The 16,824-nt window shown below is 42.0% G+C and overlaps 1 protein-coding gene across 1 annotated transcript; it reads left to right on the forward strand.

The window, feature by feature from the left end:
• Positions 1 to 16,455: 16,455 nt before the first annotated feature.
• LOC122194452 (disease resistance protein RPV1) lies at positions 16,456 to 16,818 on the forward strand. Its single transcript, XM_042896747.1, has one exon. It carries the CDS (start codon positions 16,456 to 16,458, stop codon positions 16,816 to 16,818), a length of 363 nt encoding a protein of 120 aa, XP_042752681.1.
• The last annotated feature ends 6 nt before the right edge of the window (positions 16,819 to 16,824 follow it).

Below are 16,824 nucleotides of genomic sequence, written 5' to 3' on the forward strand. Positions count from 1 at the left end.
CCCACGTTCGAAAATTATTTGAAGCTTCGTATGTTTGGGGTGATTCTTTGTATGATTTGAGCACAAATAGCAGAATTGTCGAAAATGGTCCCTGATGTTTCAAATGTTTGGCTGTTCATACACAAATTCGGAAAAGGACCGTGTTTGCTGAAAATTGAATAAAAGTGCATTTTAGGCCCCTGCAGTTTGTGCAAATTGATGCTTTTTACCAGTTTTGGAAAAGGGGAGAGTTTTGCATATTTTGCTGTTTTGGGCGTAACAGGTCACTGCAGATTTTGAAATTGACAATTTCTACCCATTTTTGAGAAATTTTGTCAAAGGCGATCCGTGAACGAAGCTAAAAATTGAATATTTTTTGGATTTTCCGGATTGAAGCACAAAGTTTATGCCACATGTTAAGGGGGAGTTTTGACACGAAAAATTTCGAATAGAGCACGTTCTTTTTCCTTGGAGGTTTTATAATCAAAATTCGATTATAAAAAGGGGGAGAAGTTTATATGGAAATTCGAACTTGAAATTTTCATATTATACGGATTTGAAGACCGAAGTGATCTTGATGTTTTGAAGCTTACGGAATGATGCAATTGGAAGTTTGGAAATGATTTATTTTCGAAATGGGTTTGGAATTATTGAAGATTTTTGGGGTGTGTTTTTATGAGCAACTTTAGGGTGATCAATTTAGAGTTTGAGAAACTCATGATCATTCGTTGATGCTCGGATTGTATGGTCTCACATCCTAGAGCCCAAATTGAAGAATCATGGAAGAATTGAAGATTGAAGTTCGTTTCAACATGTGTCACTTTTGAGGCTCGAACCGTGTAGTTGCTCGACTTTGGAAGATTTGAAGTGGGTCATCCATTCCTAACTTTGAGGGGGAGAATGTTGGGGTGCAAAGTTCTTCATGTATGACTTTGTAGATGGTTTGACTTTTGTAGACCCACTTGCATGTGGTGCATTAGCCTTATGACTAATGAGTTAGAGAGTGAGAGAGAGACATGTAAACACCTCTATATAAGGTGGGTTCATACCACTTGTAGATGTGTGCTTGAGAGACGTAGTTCATAGTGATTAGTGAGTGAGATATTTATGAAGTTCTAGACTAGATCCCTTTTTGTACTCATTTACTATGATCGAATATATCTTTTAGCACCCAAATCACCATGTTTAATTGTGCAAACTTTAATTCCACATGCCAAACCATGTTCTTTTGTCACTACAGACTCGGCGAGTTTGGTCAACCTAGAAGGTTGACTTTGACTAGGATTTTGACTTTGACCAGGGGTAAAATGGTAATTTTACCCTAAGAATAGTTATTAGTTTCTGACTAAGTGTCATTATGGAATTTATAGCCAGAGAATTATCAGAGCAGCTGACAGGGATTCCTCACTCAGGTTTTCAGCAGACAGTCATACGAGGTGAGTTTTCCCTTCAGTGGGAATGAGTCTAAGGCACCAAGGCCGGCCCACATCATGTAATGATTAGTAGTTGATTGTGGGCGGGGCCCGTAGCTCCTGGTAGCTGAGTTTGATTATGATATATGTCTGAATCATAGATTTAGTTATACATGTTGTATGTGTGATACTTTTATGTCTGCCTAGTAGCTGAGTGTGGGTGGGGCTCATATCTCATAGCAGCGGAGTGTGGGCACGGCCCATATCTTGAAGTAGCTAAGTGTGGGCGGGGCCCGTATCTTAGAGATAGCGGAGTGTGGGCGGGGCCCGTATCTCCATGAGTGTGGGCGGGGCCCATATATCCTAGTTACATGTTATATGTGTATGGTATGTGGTGGTTTGGGGGAGCTCACTAAGCTGTGTGCTTACGGTTTTCATTTTTGGTTTCAGGTACTTCCACTAACAAAGGGAAGGGCTCGGGATGATCGCATGGCACACACAGCAGTATTAGCCTGGGAGTTTACTCTGATGTTTTTTTGTATGAGATTTTGACTTATGACAAGATACTATGAAGTTTTATGATACATGATCCACGATTTTATGTGTGGCATTGAATGATTTATGTTTTAAAATATGATTTGAAAAACGATTTTTTTGGACCATATTTTTGGGATGTTTCAAGTTGGTATCAGAGCCTTGGTTTGAGGGATTCGGGCACACTCTAGGGTATGTATGGGCTCAAACTAAGTAAGTGTTATAAATTTTCAAAAGAAAATTATTTTACAAAAAGGATTTTGAAAATAGAAAGAGACTTTGAAAAGAGAAAAAAGGTGTGGTGCATGCAATCAGCCGAGCTCAAGTAATACTCCCAAATTACCCATACAGGTTTATGTTATGTTATGTTTTACATATTTCCGAGAACAGCATGCTAGATTAAGACTAAGGATCCAGGCAGGATGCCTTATGTGCCTGTTATATGTGTATCGGCTTTATGAACTGCATGCTAGTACAGATTAGACGATATGATAACTGAGTAGTGTATGCTTGATTATGTATACTCAATGCTTGAATGTTCCTTGCTTTGAGCTTTTATGAGTTCTAGTTGTTTTTCACTAACTAGTAAACGAATGAGTTACGTTACATATTGCGAGGACACAATAATTTTAGAAGGTTAGGTCTAGCTCTATTTCGCAGCTCTTGTTTGATTCTAACTGTTGTAGGGTAGGATATCTCATTCGAAGAATTATCTAGTCTGAGTGATATGTAATGGTATTTGCGAGCTAGTTAGGGGAAGATAGCAAGAACTTCTTATGTAGTTGATGGCAGAGAGTAGGATGGTGACTTCCCTAGGGAAAGCCTAGGAAGAGAGTAGCGTGTGAAGCAGTAATAGTAGAAAGAACTTGGTGAAGTCGAAGCAGTTCTTGTGGAAAGTACGGATATATGTGGAAGGTAGTATGGGCTCGTACTACTGAAAGCAGAGGATCCGTACTCGAATCAAGGAAGGCTGAGATAAAGCCACGGAACTTGTAGTGTTTTCATCCCATGAGTTTTAATAGTATTATGATATTCATTATAATGTGTTTTTTTTCAGAATGGTGGTTTTACGTCCTAGGCCAGTAGTTGGCAGTTCAGGTGAGGGATCAGGCTCGGGCTCTAGAGCCGAGTAGTTGGATGAGCAAACCAGGGAGTTCATTTCCTTGGAGATTACGCGTTGCATACTTGAGCAGACTCCTGTGATCTTCAATACGATCAAGGATGGTATTATGGAGCTTATGGAAGAGAAGTTTAACACATTCCGTACTGAGATAGCGGTCATGATGGGGTCGCGCACACTCACTTTCCGTGAGTTCAGAGCATGTGGAGCTCCCGACTACCATAGGGATAGGGACCCCATTGCAAGTACTAGATGATTGGAGGATGTCACCAATGCTTTACACACCAGCAGGTGTCCCGAGGGGGACAAGGTTAGGCTTGCGTCCTGTCTTCTAAAGGATAGGGCACGTGACTAGTGGGAGGAGGTTGGGAGAGCTATTGGTGATGATACAGTGTTGGATACGATGACCTGGAGTGATTTCACGACCAGGTTCAGGGCCGAGTTTGCACCTGTGATCGAGGTACAACAGCTAGCAAGGGAGTTCCAGGATCTTGAGCAGATTATTGAGACTATGGCAGAGATCACCGCCAAGTAGACCTGGCAAGTTGATACACGACATGATTAATACAACATGAACACGATACGAGTTTTACATGTATGTGTTTTAGAAATTCGTGTTTCGTGTTTATTCGTGTCTAACATGTATTTTAAATTCATGTTTCGTGTCTTACACAATTCAAACACGAATTTACCTGTTTAGACACGTATAAGACAAGATAAAAATTTGTGTTGACAGGTGACACGTACAAACACGTATATACACATATATACTTTAGGGTTAAATTTTGTATTTATAATATATTAGGGACCAATTTTGTAAAAGTCAATAAATTGTTTGTAGCCCTAGCTTAAAAAACCCCATTAAAAACGTGTATATTCGTGTTTTTTGTGTTTTCATGTAACACGGCTAAAAAACGTGTTTATTCGTGTCGTGTCATGTGTCACACGTTTTATAATTCGTGTCGTGTTCGTGTTTACCAAATTCATGTCTGACACGAATACACAACACGCAGACACGGATTGCCAGGTCTACCGCCACGTCCAGGGAGAGGGCCCTTCTTGTTCTGCAGTACGTGGTGGACGAGGATATGAAAAAGGCCCAATATCATGAGATGTTGCGGAGTGATATCCGCCAGTTCGTGAGACACTCTAGCTGCAAGACCTTGGAAGATATGATTGCGAGGGCTCGTGAGAGGGAGATTGATTTGGAGATGAAGAAGAAGAGGAAGCCAGGGTCGATATCTGGCATTGACGGATCGGGCAAGAAGCCAAGACAGATTCCCGAGGGAAGGGCCAGCAGGGCCGAGGCCGTTGCGGCATGTATGGCAGGTCACACGAGGGGACGTGCAGGACGGGGAGTTCGGGTTGCTTCAAGTGTGGCCGAACAGGACATGTGAGCAGAGATTGTACTGCTGCTTCTACTACCAATAAATCGAATTATCTGATCTGATTAGCTTCCAATACAATAAGAGGGGCCATAAGAGGTCCCAATGTCTGAGTTTGGAAGCGGCAGGGAAGATGATGGCACCCGCCCCTGCTACATTGAGGATTACAGACGGCTGTCAGGGCCAGGCTGAGACGCCAGTGGCGAAGAGCATAGCCTTCCAATTGACAGTAGAGGAGGCACATGCAACTCCTGATGTGGTTATGGGTATGTATCTTCTCCATTATCTCTTATTTATTTCCGATTATTGCTCATGTTTTTGTGTTTATTTTTAGGATCGTTCTTAGTGAACGGTATATCAACTATGGTATTATTTGACTCGGGGGCTACCCGATCGTTTATGTCGCTCACACTTAGCAAGCGATTTAGTATAGATTCAGGGGAGTTGGATTGCCCACTTTATGTGGAGATAGCATATCATAGGACTGTCAGAGTTACAAGGATTCACAGGGGATGTACACTACGGTTATTTGATGAGCAGTTCTCAGTTGATTTGGTTCCTATTCCCCTGCGAGGGAATAAAGTCATAGTGGGTATGGATTGGTTGTGCCCCAATGGGGCAGTAATCGATTATGAGTTGTAGCTAGTGAGGGTTCAGACTCCTAGTGGGAGAGAGTTAGTGATCCAGGGCGAGAGGCCACAACACGGACCATTTCTCTGTTCGGTGGCGAGAGCGAGGTGCTACTTCCAACAAGGTTGTGCAGGATACATCGCCTATGTCATGGATACCCTGGATAAGGGTAAGGCGATGGTTGATGATGTACCGGTGGTGCAAGATTACCCGGATGTATTCCCAGAGGATTTTCTTGGGATACCTCCGAAGAGACAGGTGGAGTTCTAGATTGACCTAGTCCCTGGTGCGGCTCCAATAGCCAAGGCACCATATCGGTTGGCTCCTCCCGAGATGTAGGAGTTGTCTATGCAGCCATAGGAGATTCTAGACAAGGGTTTTATTAGGCCGAGCAGTTCTCCATGGGGAGCCCCGATCCTGTTTGTGAAGAAGAAGGACAAATCACACCGTATGTGCATAGACTACCGGGAGCTGAACAAGGTAACGGTAAAGAACTGTTACCTACTCCAGAGGATAGATGATTTGTTTGACCAGCTTCAGGGAGCATCTTGGTTCTCCAAGATTGATCTATGGTCGGGATATCACCAGATGCGAGTCAAGGATGATGATGTGCAGAAGACCGCTTTTAGGACCTGCTATGGTCATTATGAGTTTGTGGTGATGTCGTTTGGGTCACCAATACTCTAGCCGCGTTCATGGACCTCATGAACCACATGTGCAGACCGATGTTGGATCGATTTGTGATAGTGTTCATTGATGACATATTGGTTTACTCCAAGACTCAAGAGTAGCATGAGGAGAACCTGAGAGAGGTACTAGAGAAACTGAGGGAGAGACTTTATGCGAAGTTCTCCAAGTGTGACTTTTGGTTATGCGGGGTATACTTCCTTGGGTACCTTGTCAACCAGAAGGGTATTTTGGTTGACCCGGCCAAGATGGAGGTCGTGATGCAGTGGGAGACTCCTAGGTCTCCAACTGAGATTCAGAGCTTCCTGGTTTTAGCAGGGTATTATAGGAGATTTATCCAAGATTTCTCCTAGATAGCAGTTCCGTTAACCCGACTGACCAAGAAGTCGGTGGTTTTTCACTAAGGCCCTGAGCAACAGTCAGCCTTTGAGACGCTTAGGAAGCGATGGTGTGAGATGCCGATTCTCACCCTGCCACAGGGAGTAGATGAATTTTTAGTCTATTGTGATGCTTCGATCATAAGTATGGAGGTAGTGTTGATGCAACGAGGTCATGTGATAGCTTATGCCTCAAGATAGTTGAAGCCTCACGAGGCTAACTACCCGGCGCATGACTTGGAGTTGGAGGCTGTGGTGTTCGCCCTCACGATTTGGCGGCATTACCTCTACGGGGTCCGGTGTACCATTTACACGGAGCACAAGAGTTTGAGGTACGTAATGGACCATTCGAGTCTAAACATGAGGCAGCATCGGTGGTTAGACTTGGTGAAGGACTACGATTGTGAGATCCTTTACCACCCGGGCAAGGCCAACGTGGTAGCCGGCGCCCTGAGCCGCAAGGCGACAACGGCACCGGTCTGAGATATCTGTCTGAGGATGACAATGATTACTCCACTGTTGGAACAAATTCGAGGGGCGTAGGTCGAGGGCCTCAAGGAGGAGCGTCGGAAGTGCGAGAGGATTACAGGCCAGGTGGCCTTCTTCGATTACGACAGCAGGGGGTTGTTGACCCTGCATGGGAGAGTCTGGGTGTCGTACTGGGGTGGAGTACGACAGGTATTGATGGATGAGGCTCATAAGTCCAGGTTATCCATCCATCCGGGAGCGACGAAGATTACAGAGATCTTCGCCCAGACTACTGGTGGCCCTGTATGAAACAGGATGTAGCCTGGTATGTAGAAAGATGCCTGACTTGCAGGAAGGTCAAGGTGGAGCACCAAATGTTGCATGGAAAGATGAAGCCATTGGATATCCTCGTGTGGAAGTAGGAGGATATTACTATGGATTTTATCACCGAGCTTCCCAGGACCGCACGTGGGGTCAATTCAATATGGGTCATCATGGATCGGTTGACCAAGAGCACGCACTTCATACCGATCCAGGAGAGAATCACAGCTGAGAAGCTGGCCGAGATTTATGTCCGAGAGGTAGTGGAGCGCCAAGGGGTGCCTGTCTCAGTGGTGTCAGACCGATATGTTCGTTTTACTTCCAGGTTTTGGAAGCGGTTTCACGATGAGATGGGTACTCGTCTCCACTTCAGCACCACTTTCCACCACCAGACGGACGGGCAGAGCGAGAGGAAGATTCATACTCTCAAGGACATTCTTCAAGCATGCATTCTAGATTTCGGTGGCAGTTGGGATACGTACCTTCCGTTAGCGGAATTTTTGTATAACAAAACTACCACTCCAATATTGACCGACCTCCCTTCGAGATGCTTTACGGGAGGAAGTGTAGGACCCCAATCTGCTGGGGCGAGGTCGGTCAGAGGGTCATGAGGAGTACATAGGTAGTACTCAAGACCATAGAGCAGATTCAGCAGGTCTAGAGCAGGCTCCAGATTGCGCAGAGTAGACAGAAAAGCTACGCCGATAAGCGGCGCTCGGATTTGGAGTTTCAGGTGGGCGACATGGTCCTGCTAAAAGTGTCACCCTAGAAGGCTATTATCAGGTTTCGGAAATGGGGTAAGTTGGGCCACAAGTTCATTGGTTTGTTTAGGGTTTTGGCCTGGGTAGGTCGGGTTGCTTACTGGTTAGACCTCCCAGCAGAGCTCAGCCAGATCCACAACACGTTCCACGTTTCTCAGCTGCGGAAGTGCTTGGTGGATGATTAAGCAGTGATACCCATGGAGGATATTCATGTTGATGACAACCTGAATTACATAGAGAGACCAGTGGAGATCTTAGATCGCAAGATACAGGAGCTAAGGAACAAGCGGGTCGAGTTAGTGAAGGTTCAGTGGCAGCACCGCAAAGGTTCGGAGTGGACGTGGGAGCCCGAAGAGGAAATGAGGGAGCACTACCCAGAGTTGTTTTCAGACACAGCAGACTTTGAGGACGAAGTCTAAGACAAGTAGGGGAAGTTGTAATGCCCCGTTCCTGGTACGTAATTTCTTAATTTATCAAGTATTTATTTTCGAGATCCTCGACGAGTTGGTAGCCCTAACTCGTCGAGTATATGCCAGATTAGACACGGAATTTAAAAGGTCTACTCGGCGAGTCCAAGCATGGACTCGACGGGTAGGTCTGCCAGGAGGAAACCCTATTTTCGGGGTTTTGCATCCTATTTAAAACTCTTAATCTCCATTTGGGCCTCCCTTATCAGCCTCCTTGTCCTCTAGAAACCCTAATACGATTGTGAGCCTCATCCTTGAGTTTTTTTGAGTGTGTTTTGTGCCTTTGGAGTTATTCAGAAGAGGTTGGAGCTTGCAAGGATGTGGAAGAAGAACAAGATCTAGAAGTATAACCATCTTGGGCAGCTTTCTGAGGTAAAAAGCTCTTAGCTTGATGAACTATAGCTTAGATCTCTTTGTAGGATGATTCATGGGTCTTTTTGACCCTTTAGATTAGGAAAACTTGTTCTCATGGTTTATATGCAAAGAAACTCTCCTTTTCTGTAATTTAGAGCCTCTTGAGCCATAAAAAGGGTCTTGAAAACGTTTTTATCCAAGCCATGACCATGTTCATGAAGGTAGATTGCTATAACTTAAGTTTGGGTTCATTTGAGGTGTACAAAGCCATCAAGTCTCCAAATTTATAGAAATGGACATTGGAAACAACCTAGATCTATATTTTGGAGCTGTAGAAGTGTTAAACCAGTTAACTAGGTTAGATCTGCAAGGGACTCGACGAGTTCATAAGGGAACTCGGCGAGTCCGATGAAGAAACCCCGATGATGTTCATAGGACTCTGTGAGTTGATTAAGGAACTCACCAAGTAGAAGGATCTTGTCCCTTTTTTGTTTATGCCACGACTCGGCGAGTCTGAGGATGACTCGACGAGTCAGTTCAACAAATCGCGATGACAAGTACCTTGGGAAATCGACGAGTTGGGTCACGATTCTAGGGTTCTGAATTCTAGGACTCGGCGAGTCACAAGGATGACTCGACGAGTTTGGTCAACCTAGCAGGTTGACTTTGACCAAGATTTTGACTTTGATCAGGGGTAAAATGGTAATTTTACCCTAAGAATAGTTATTAGTTTCTTACTAAGTGTCATTATGGAATTTATAGCTAGAGAATTATCGAAGCAGCTGACAGGGATTCCTCACTCAGGTTTTCAGCCGACAGTCATACAGGTGAGTTTTCCCTTCAGTAGGAACGAGTCTAAGGCACCAAGGCCGTACCACAGCATGTAATGATTAGTAGTTGAGTGTGGGTGGGGCCCATATCTCCTAGTAGCTGAGTTTGATTATGATATATGTCTGAATGATAGATTTAAATTATACGTGTTGTCTGTGTGATACTTGTATGTCTGCCTAGTAACTGAGTGTGGGCGGGGCCCATATCTCATAGCAGCCAAGTGTGGGCGGGGCCCATATTTCGAAGTAGCTGAGTGTGGGCGGGGCCCGTATCTTAGAGGTAGCGGAGTGTGGGCGGGGCCCGTATCTCCTAGTTAGCGGAGTGTGGGAGGGGCTTGTATCTCCATAAATGTGGGTGGGGCCCGTATCTCCTAGTTGCATGTTTTATGTGTATGGTATGTGGTGGTTTGGGGGAGCTCACTAAGCTTCGTGCTTACAGTTTTCAGTTTTGGTTTTAGGAACTTCCACTAGCGAAAGGAAGGGATCGGGATGATCGCATGGCACACGCCACAGTATTAGCATGGGAGTTTACTCTGATGTTTTTTGTATGAGATTTGACTTGTGATAAGATACTATGATGTTTTATGATACATGATCCACGATTTTATCTATGACATTGAATGATTTATGTTTTAAAATATGATTTGAAAAACAAAATTTTTGGACCATATTTTTGGGATGTTTCACACAAATGGACGGATTTAAGCCGGAGACATATCACAACACTTACCCTTCTTCACTGTTGTCTGCCTCACTCCTGCCTCCTTCTTCCCCGTGGTGACTTGCATTTCATCCTTTATCTACCATTCATCTTTAACATCGAGTTGCATCTCCTTCCTCCATTTTTATTACCTCTCTCTTTCTTGCTCATATATGATAGGCGAAACATGCATGAAGGGATCCACCATTATCGGAACATCGAACGCCCTTAAACCCCCAGACTGGCGACCATTCATAAAGTCACCATCATGAAATAAAAACCCTGGATCGTCATGTCCAATGACAATGTTGTAGAAAAATTTCTATCTGCTTATTACTGTCAACTAGTGAAAGACCATCCATCACCATCACTGCTTCAGTCCTTGTCCACCATCACCAGATCCAAAAACCCTTCACCGTCATCATCAATTTGGAGAAAGAAAAAGAAAATGAGAGAAGAAAGTAACCAGAGGTGTCTATGGTTCGGTGGTTGGAGCGTTGTTGCATTAGGAGAAAGAAAAGAGGATGAGATCTGAAAGCCAAATGGTCTGGTAATGGTGGATTCCGTAGATTAGGTTAATCTGGTTCGAGAGGCAGTTAGGGTTCATCTGGTTCAGCTTCTCTCCACTCCCCTCATTTTCTTCTCTCTCATCTATTAACGAAATTAAATGTTAAACATCCCAAAAATACAAGCCAAAAATTTAGTTTTCAAAATCATTTATCAAACATGAATATCATTGCCATAGTGTATGTGACAACCCGAAATTTCTATCTTGTACAAACCATTCACTTCAATCAAAGTCAGACTTGTTTCTGATAACTTTTAGCATTGTTTAGAGTCTATTTGAGCATTCTGAGCCTAGTACACCAAAGCAATGAGTGATAGGAAGTGTCTATTGAGGTTATAACCTAACAATCAAGCTTTAAACTTCATCTTGTGGAGTTTACGGCCACACCATGTGAGTTTATGGCCGTAAACACATGGTGGCCATAAACTCATGCTATATACATGATATTCCTCCATTTCTTCCTCATTCTACATCTTTTCAAGGCTAGAATCCGATTCTCTCTCAAGTATCATAAGATCTTTCATCTTGATCTTCAATCTAGTAAGTAATCCTTCCATTTCCATGTTGATATCCTTCAATATCTAGTGAATGTGCATGATTTCATCCATGAAATCTCTTCTTTTGGGTAGATCTTCAAGTGTTCTTCATTTCATCAAGAACATCAAGAACATCAAGAACACTTAGGTGTTTTGGGTCAAAAACACCCTCCTTTTGCCTTCAAAATTTAAGTACCTACCTCTTACACTTGTTACCTGGTTAGGTTATTGGATTAAGGACTTGAAAACAGTTTTCATCAAGAACAAAAGGTGTTTACGACCAAGGCAATCTCCTTGGCCCGTAAACCCTAATTAGTAGTGCAATGGTGCCACTACTCCTTCCTAAGCCATGGACTTGAGTCTAGAACACTTCAAGGAAGACCATTAGACCTAAACACACAAAATGGTACAAGATACCATGAGTTTACGACTATAAACTGATTGGGCCGTAAACTCATGTGGGTTTTACCATTTGGGCCGTAAACTCCAATGTGAGGCCTTACATCCGTTATATGCAACCCTATGTGGTGTAACACTTCATTACAAGTGTTTCCTAGTCCATACGGTTGTTCCATTTCATGATTAGATGTTGTAAAAAACTAATTAGATACATAAATGTGTCATTATATGCTATTTAGGATCCATTGTGCTCAAATCGTCACTTGGCACTTAGCATCCTGCAAACCGATCTTTCATTCGTACCACTCACTACAGATGAGTTCATACCCCTTAATCTACCTTTTAAATGATTTTAAATGCTTTTATGTGGGGGGGATACAAGTTGAAACATTATAGTTATTATATCAATCACATGTGATTAATAACTATCAAACAAATGGATTTACTATACTTTTGAATGTTTTATCAAACAAACTACTCCAAATGTTTATCAAACTCTTTTACATATTAAACTCTTTACCAAACTTATTGTGATAGGATAAAACTTTCTTGTAACTCTTTTAAAACTCTTATATTGTCAAAACCATGTCTAATGCACATATAGTTATATAAGTAAGGTTTGAAAGACTTAGGACTAATAACTCACTTTACTTCATGTTCCTTGTTTGGTTGTGGACTTAGAATAACCTGTTTTTTGTCCGAGTGTCGTTTGATCCTTAGTTATATATATTATGTATATATGTATACACATAAAAGCTTTTATCTCAGTTCAATACCTTTGGGTAGCAAAGATGTACAAACATGTTCATTTTTACAAACAACTCTACTAGTAAACTATAATAGGTATAGTTTAGGAAGTCAAGACTCACTATTTCTAGTACACTGAAACATACAAAGAGTCAACTCATACATGATTCAATACATACTATTATGAGAAACATAACAAAATTACTATGATGAGAAACAAAGAGAACATACTACATATTAGACAGAGAGAACATACATTACACTAGTACATACAATACATATACGTTAATACTATAACATAAATGTGAGTCACTACTTTGGGGCATGGCATCATTGATGTGGCTCGTTTTGTAACCATAGTCTCCTAGAGGGAGAGTGTGAATTTGTGTATAGATCTATACGAGACTGACCGTCCTACACCTTGCTGCTAGCTATAGTGGGACCTGCAAGTCTCCGGGTAATGAATGTCATACCATTTCGACGTCTTCAAGCGTCGTGTTTTACCAAGTCGATCAAGTATGGTTACAATTATATCACATTATACCTTAATTAACAATTGGCTTAAGGTAGTTTGTACAGCAGTAGTTACTATAATACAACACTACAGTACTTTATTATTTTCCCGTTGCATTCACATTGTGATCTTCTCACATAAACGGTAATGTAAAAACCATATTTTGTTAATAATAGTCACACTTGGGAAAAATACACACTTTTACAAGAAACAAACATACAGAACATTTGATGCCTTGGGTCGAAGGCTACATTTTAGTAGAAAATATAGGATTTTCTAGGAGATACAAACATTTACTACAGACTTTTACAAACTTATACATCAAACACTTACAAACATTTTTCATACAAACAATGACACTAAAATTCTTATGAACTCACCAACTTTAAAGCTGATCAAGTCTTTCAAAATAACTTGTATTCTCAGGTTATCAGTAGACAGGTACCGATGCCAGGTTTTGAGAAGATGGAGCACATTCAAGACTCATCTCTTATTTTGATTATATTTTTGGTGTTTTATAACTATACAAAACACAGTTGTATTAAATTATATTATTAATGCAATGGATGATGTTTTTGCTTGTTTACTATTATGCTTTGTTGTGATACTGGTCCTCCGCCCCAGAACGTTTCCGCCGTTCAGGTTTTGGGGTGTGACAGTGTAAACCATAAAACATGTATCTTGAAAACTCATAAAATCTGATAACATATACGGTTTCATAACAAATATCAGAGTAAACTCCCAGGCTAATCAACTGTGGTGTGTGTGTGCCATGCCATCAACTCAAGCCCTTCCCTTTACTAGCTGAAGTACCTGAAACCAAAACTGAAACTGTAAGCACGAAGCCTAGTGAGCTCCCCCAAACTACTACATACATACAAAGAATAAAAGAAAATAACATAACTCTGAGACTCTTCCCAACTACATCGGGACGAATCCCGGTATCGGCTTACCCGACATCGGACTCCTGTCCGGCATCGGGCTCACCCTGGTATCCAACCGCATCGAGCATCGGGCTCACCCCGACATTGGGCTTACCCCGACACATACTTAACATAACATATATATATATATATATATATATATATATATATATATATATATATATATATATCATAAACACATAACATGATCACGTAAACTGCATCGGGCTTTCCCCGGCATCGGACCAGAGTCCGGAACATATAACACATAAACTAGCATACTTCGGGCTTACCCCGAATAATACATGGCATAATGACTAACATCGGGCTTACCCCGGAATACATTGCATATAACATAGTTACATATACTGCATCGGGCTTGCCTGACATCAGACCAGAGTTCGGAACATATGACACATAACACATAAACATGCATGAATCACAAAGACATCAAGCATACATAACTACTTCTCGGGAGTGCCCCAGCATCGGACCGAAGTCCAGAAACATACAAACTGCATCGGGCTAACCCCGACATACTCTAATACTTAAATAGGCCGGCCTTGGTGCCTTAGACTAATTCCTACTGGAGGAAAACTCACCTCGTGTGACCGACTGCTGCAACTCTCGGTGAGGAGTCTCTGTTTGCTACTCCGGCAACTCTCTGACTATAAATTCCATAAAGACACTTTGTCAAAAACTGATACTGATCTTAGGGCAAAATGAGTATTTTACCCTTGGCCAAAGTCAAAATCCTAAAGTTGACTCGACTCGCCGAGTTGGCCCTTCAACTCGCCGAGTCCTTGCCCCTTCATCTATCTCTTAACCCTACTCAACTCGTCGAGTCTAGTAAGAACTCGACGAGTTCTCCTTCAATCATATCATCGGGACAATATTCAACTCACTCGCCGAGTTCCTCCTTGAACTCGTTGAGTTTATCTTCGTCATATGATCATGTCTAGTCTGTGACTCACTGAGTTGTATGAACAACTCGTTGAGTCCATCTTCATGGATTGGGAGATGGCCTTGGACTCGTCAAGGGCGTTCATACACTCACCAAGTCCCATGGCTTCCAGGTCCATAGTTATGTCCATTTCGTCGAGTCCTTCCTCTGGACTCATCTAAATCTCTTCTAGACTAAACTGGATTCCCTCGAATCATAGAAGGTTGGAAACCTAAACCCCCGACTCGCCGAGCCCCAAGAACGACTCGCCGAGTTGACTAATGTCCATGTCCAAAACTCGGTTTCTGATGTACAACTCTCATCCAATAGGTAGATCTAGGCTCCTTAAGTCGATATAACACGTAAAGTCATGAACTTTACGTACATGCATGGGATTTTTATGCTCAAAGGGCCAAAAATGGGGGTTTATTTCATACATGGGGTTCTCATGGCCATAAAGATGGCACCTTTATGCCATGAGGACCCTCCAAGGTTTCAGATCTGAAGATATACTGACTTGGGACGTCCAAGTCCCAAAGATCAAGCTACTTGGGCCCAAAACTCCATAGAAATGACCACAAGGAGATCTAATAAACTACAAGTCAAGTATGAAGCTTGATTACCAGAAAGTGAGGAGAAAATGTTGTTGATCCCGGATCTATCCCTTCCCCCCTTGGGTGTTATATCTTCCACTTCTTGCTCTAGCTTCAAAACACACCAAGAAACACTCAAAATAACCAAGAAAGCTCAAGTTCACTTATGGAGGATTAGGGTTTCGGGTGTAATGCTCTGGAGGTGATGGAGGCTGGGGTGGAAGCCTCATAAGATAGTTTAAATAGGGTGCAAACCCTCCAATTTAGGGTTTCACTCAGACGACTCTTACTCGCCGAGTAGGTCACTAATTCCTCTGATCCGGAGTCGGTCCTACTCGACGAGTTGAGACCCCAACTCGCCGAGTCCAAGAGTAAAATATGGAATTTGACTTGAATTTAAATGTGTACCTAAGACCGCGTGTTACAAAATGCCGAAAATGTTTTTCTGCGATTTTTTTTGGATTTGATGACATAAGGTTTGAAATCTAGAACATTGAATTCATCAATTGGGTTGTAATTTATGTTTCATCAGATTCTATGTGATGTTTTGTGATTTCTATTTCATTAGATTTTGTTGTTTTGAATTTAGTTTCTTAAGATATTGGTTTTGGTTGTGTGTGTGTGTTTTTTTTTTTCTTTCACAAAATTGATTAGTAATTATGAGCTTGGTTATTGATCTTGCTAGAAACACCAAGGACATAAGCAAGTAGGAAGACGGCGTTTTAGTCGGAGGAATATTAAACATAATTATGGGTGGTTCGTCGAAGAAAACGAAGTTCTTTACCGGAGAAGAAGAGGATGAGGGGTGGGATGGGTAAAGTAGTAATGGGGTGGTGGGACCCATCAGATTTTAATATTTAATTAATACTTTTTTCACATTTAATTAATATTCTTTAAGCTAATTGAATATTTTAAAAATATATATAAAAGAAATCTGTAAGGGCAAATCAATCTTTTTAGAATATGGACCGAACGTAAAACAATAAAGGATAGACCTTACAAAAATTGATAGGGATCAAATACACGTAGAATACACTAAACCATAGTGACCACCCGTGTAATTTAACCCTTTGACTAATTTGAAACAAACGCGCACTTAATCGAACCATAACAACAACCCAAAGTCACCGAACACCTCTAATCCAACAGAGACGTTGACTTTGATGCCATTATAATTCCCTTCTTTTTAACAACCTCTCATCCTTCAATGGCGTCTGATTCATCTGCTGCTTCTCTGCTAAATCATACCAGCTGTCATGACGTTTTTTTAAGCTTTAGAGGTGAAGATACCCGTAATTCATTTACAGATCATCTGTACGCAGCTTTAGAACGAGCAGGAGTTCGCACTTTTAGGGATAATGATAATATCGACAGAGGTCAAGAACTGAAGCCAGAAATCGATAGAGCAATCAAAGAATCTAGGGCTTCGATAGTTGTATTATCAGAGAAGTATGCGAATTCCAGATGGTGCCTTGACGAGCTGCTGTTGATCCTTGTGCAAAGGCGGAGCTTTAATCATTTTGTTTTACCGGTGTTTTACCATGTCGATCCCTCAGATGTCAGGAACTAAAGAAAA

This window comes from Lactuca sativa, chromosome 7 (assembly GCF_002870075.4).
Source record: "Lactuca sativa cultivar Salinas chromosome 7, Lsat_Salinas_v11, whole genome shotgun sequence".
Taxonomy (NCBI): domain Eukaryota; kingdom Viridiplantae; phylum Streptophyta; class Magnoliopsida; order Asterales; family Asteraceae; genus Lactuca; species Lactuca sativa.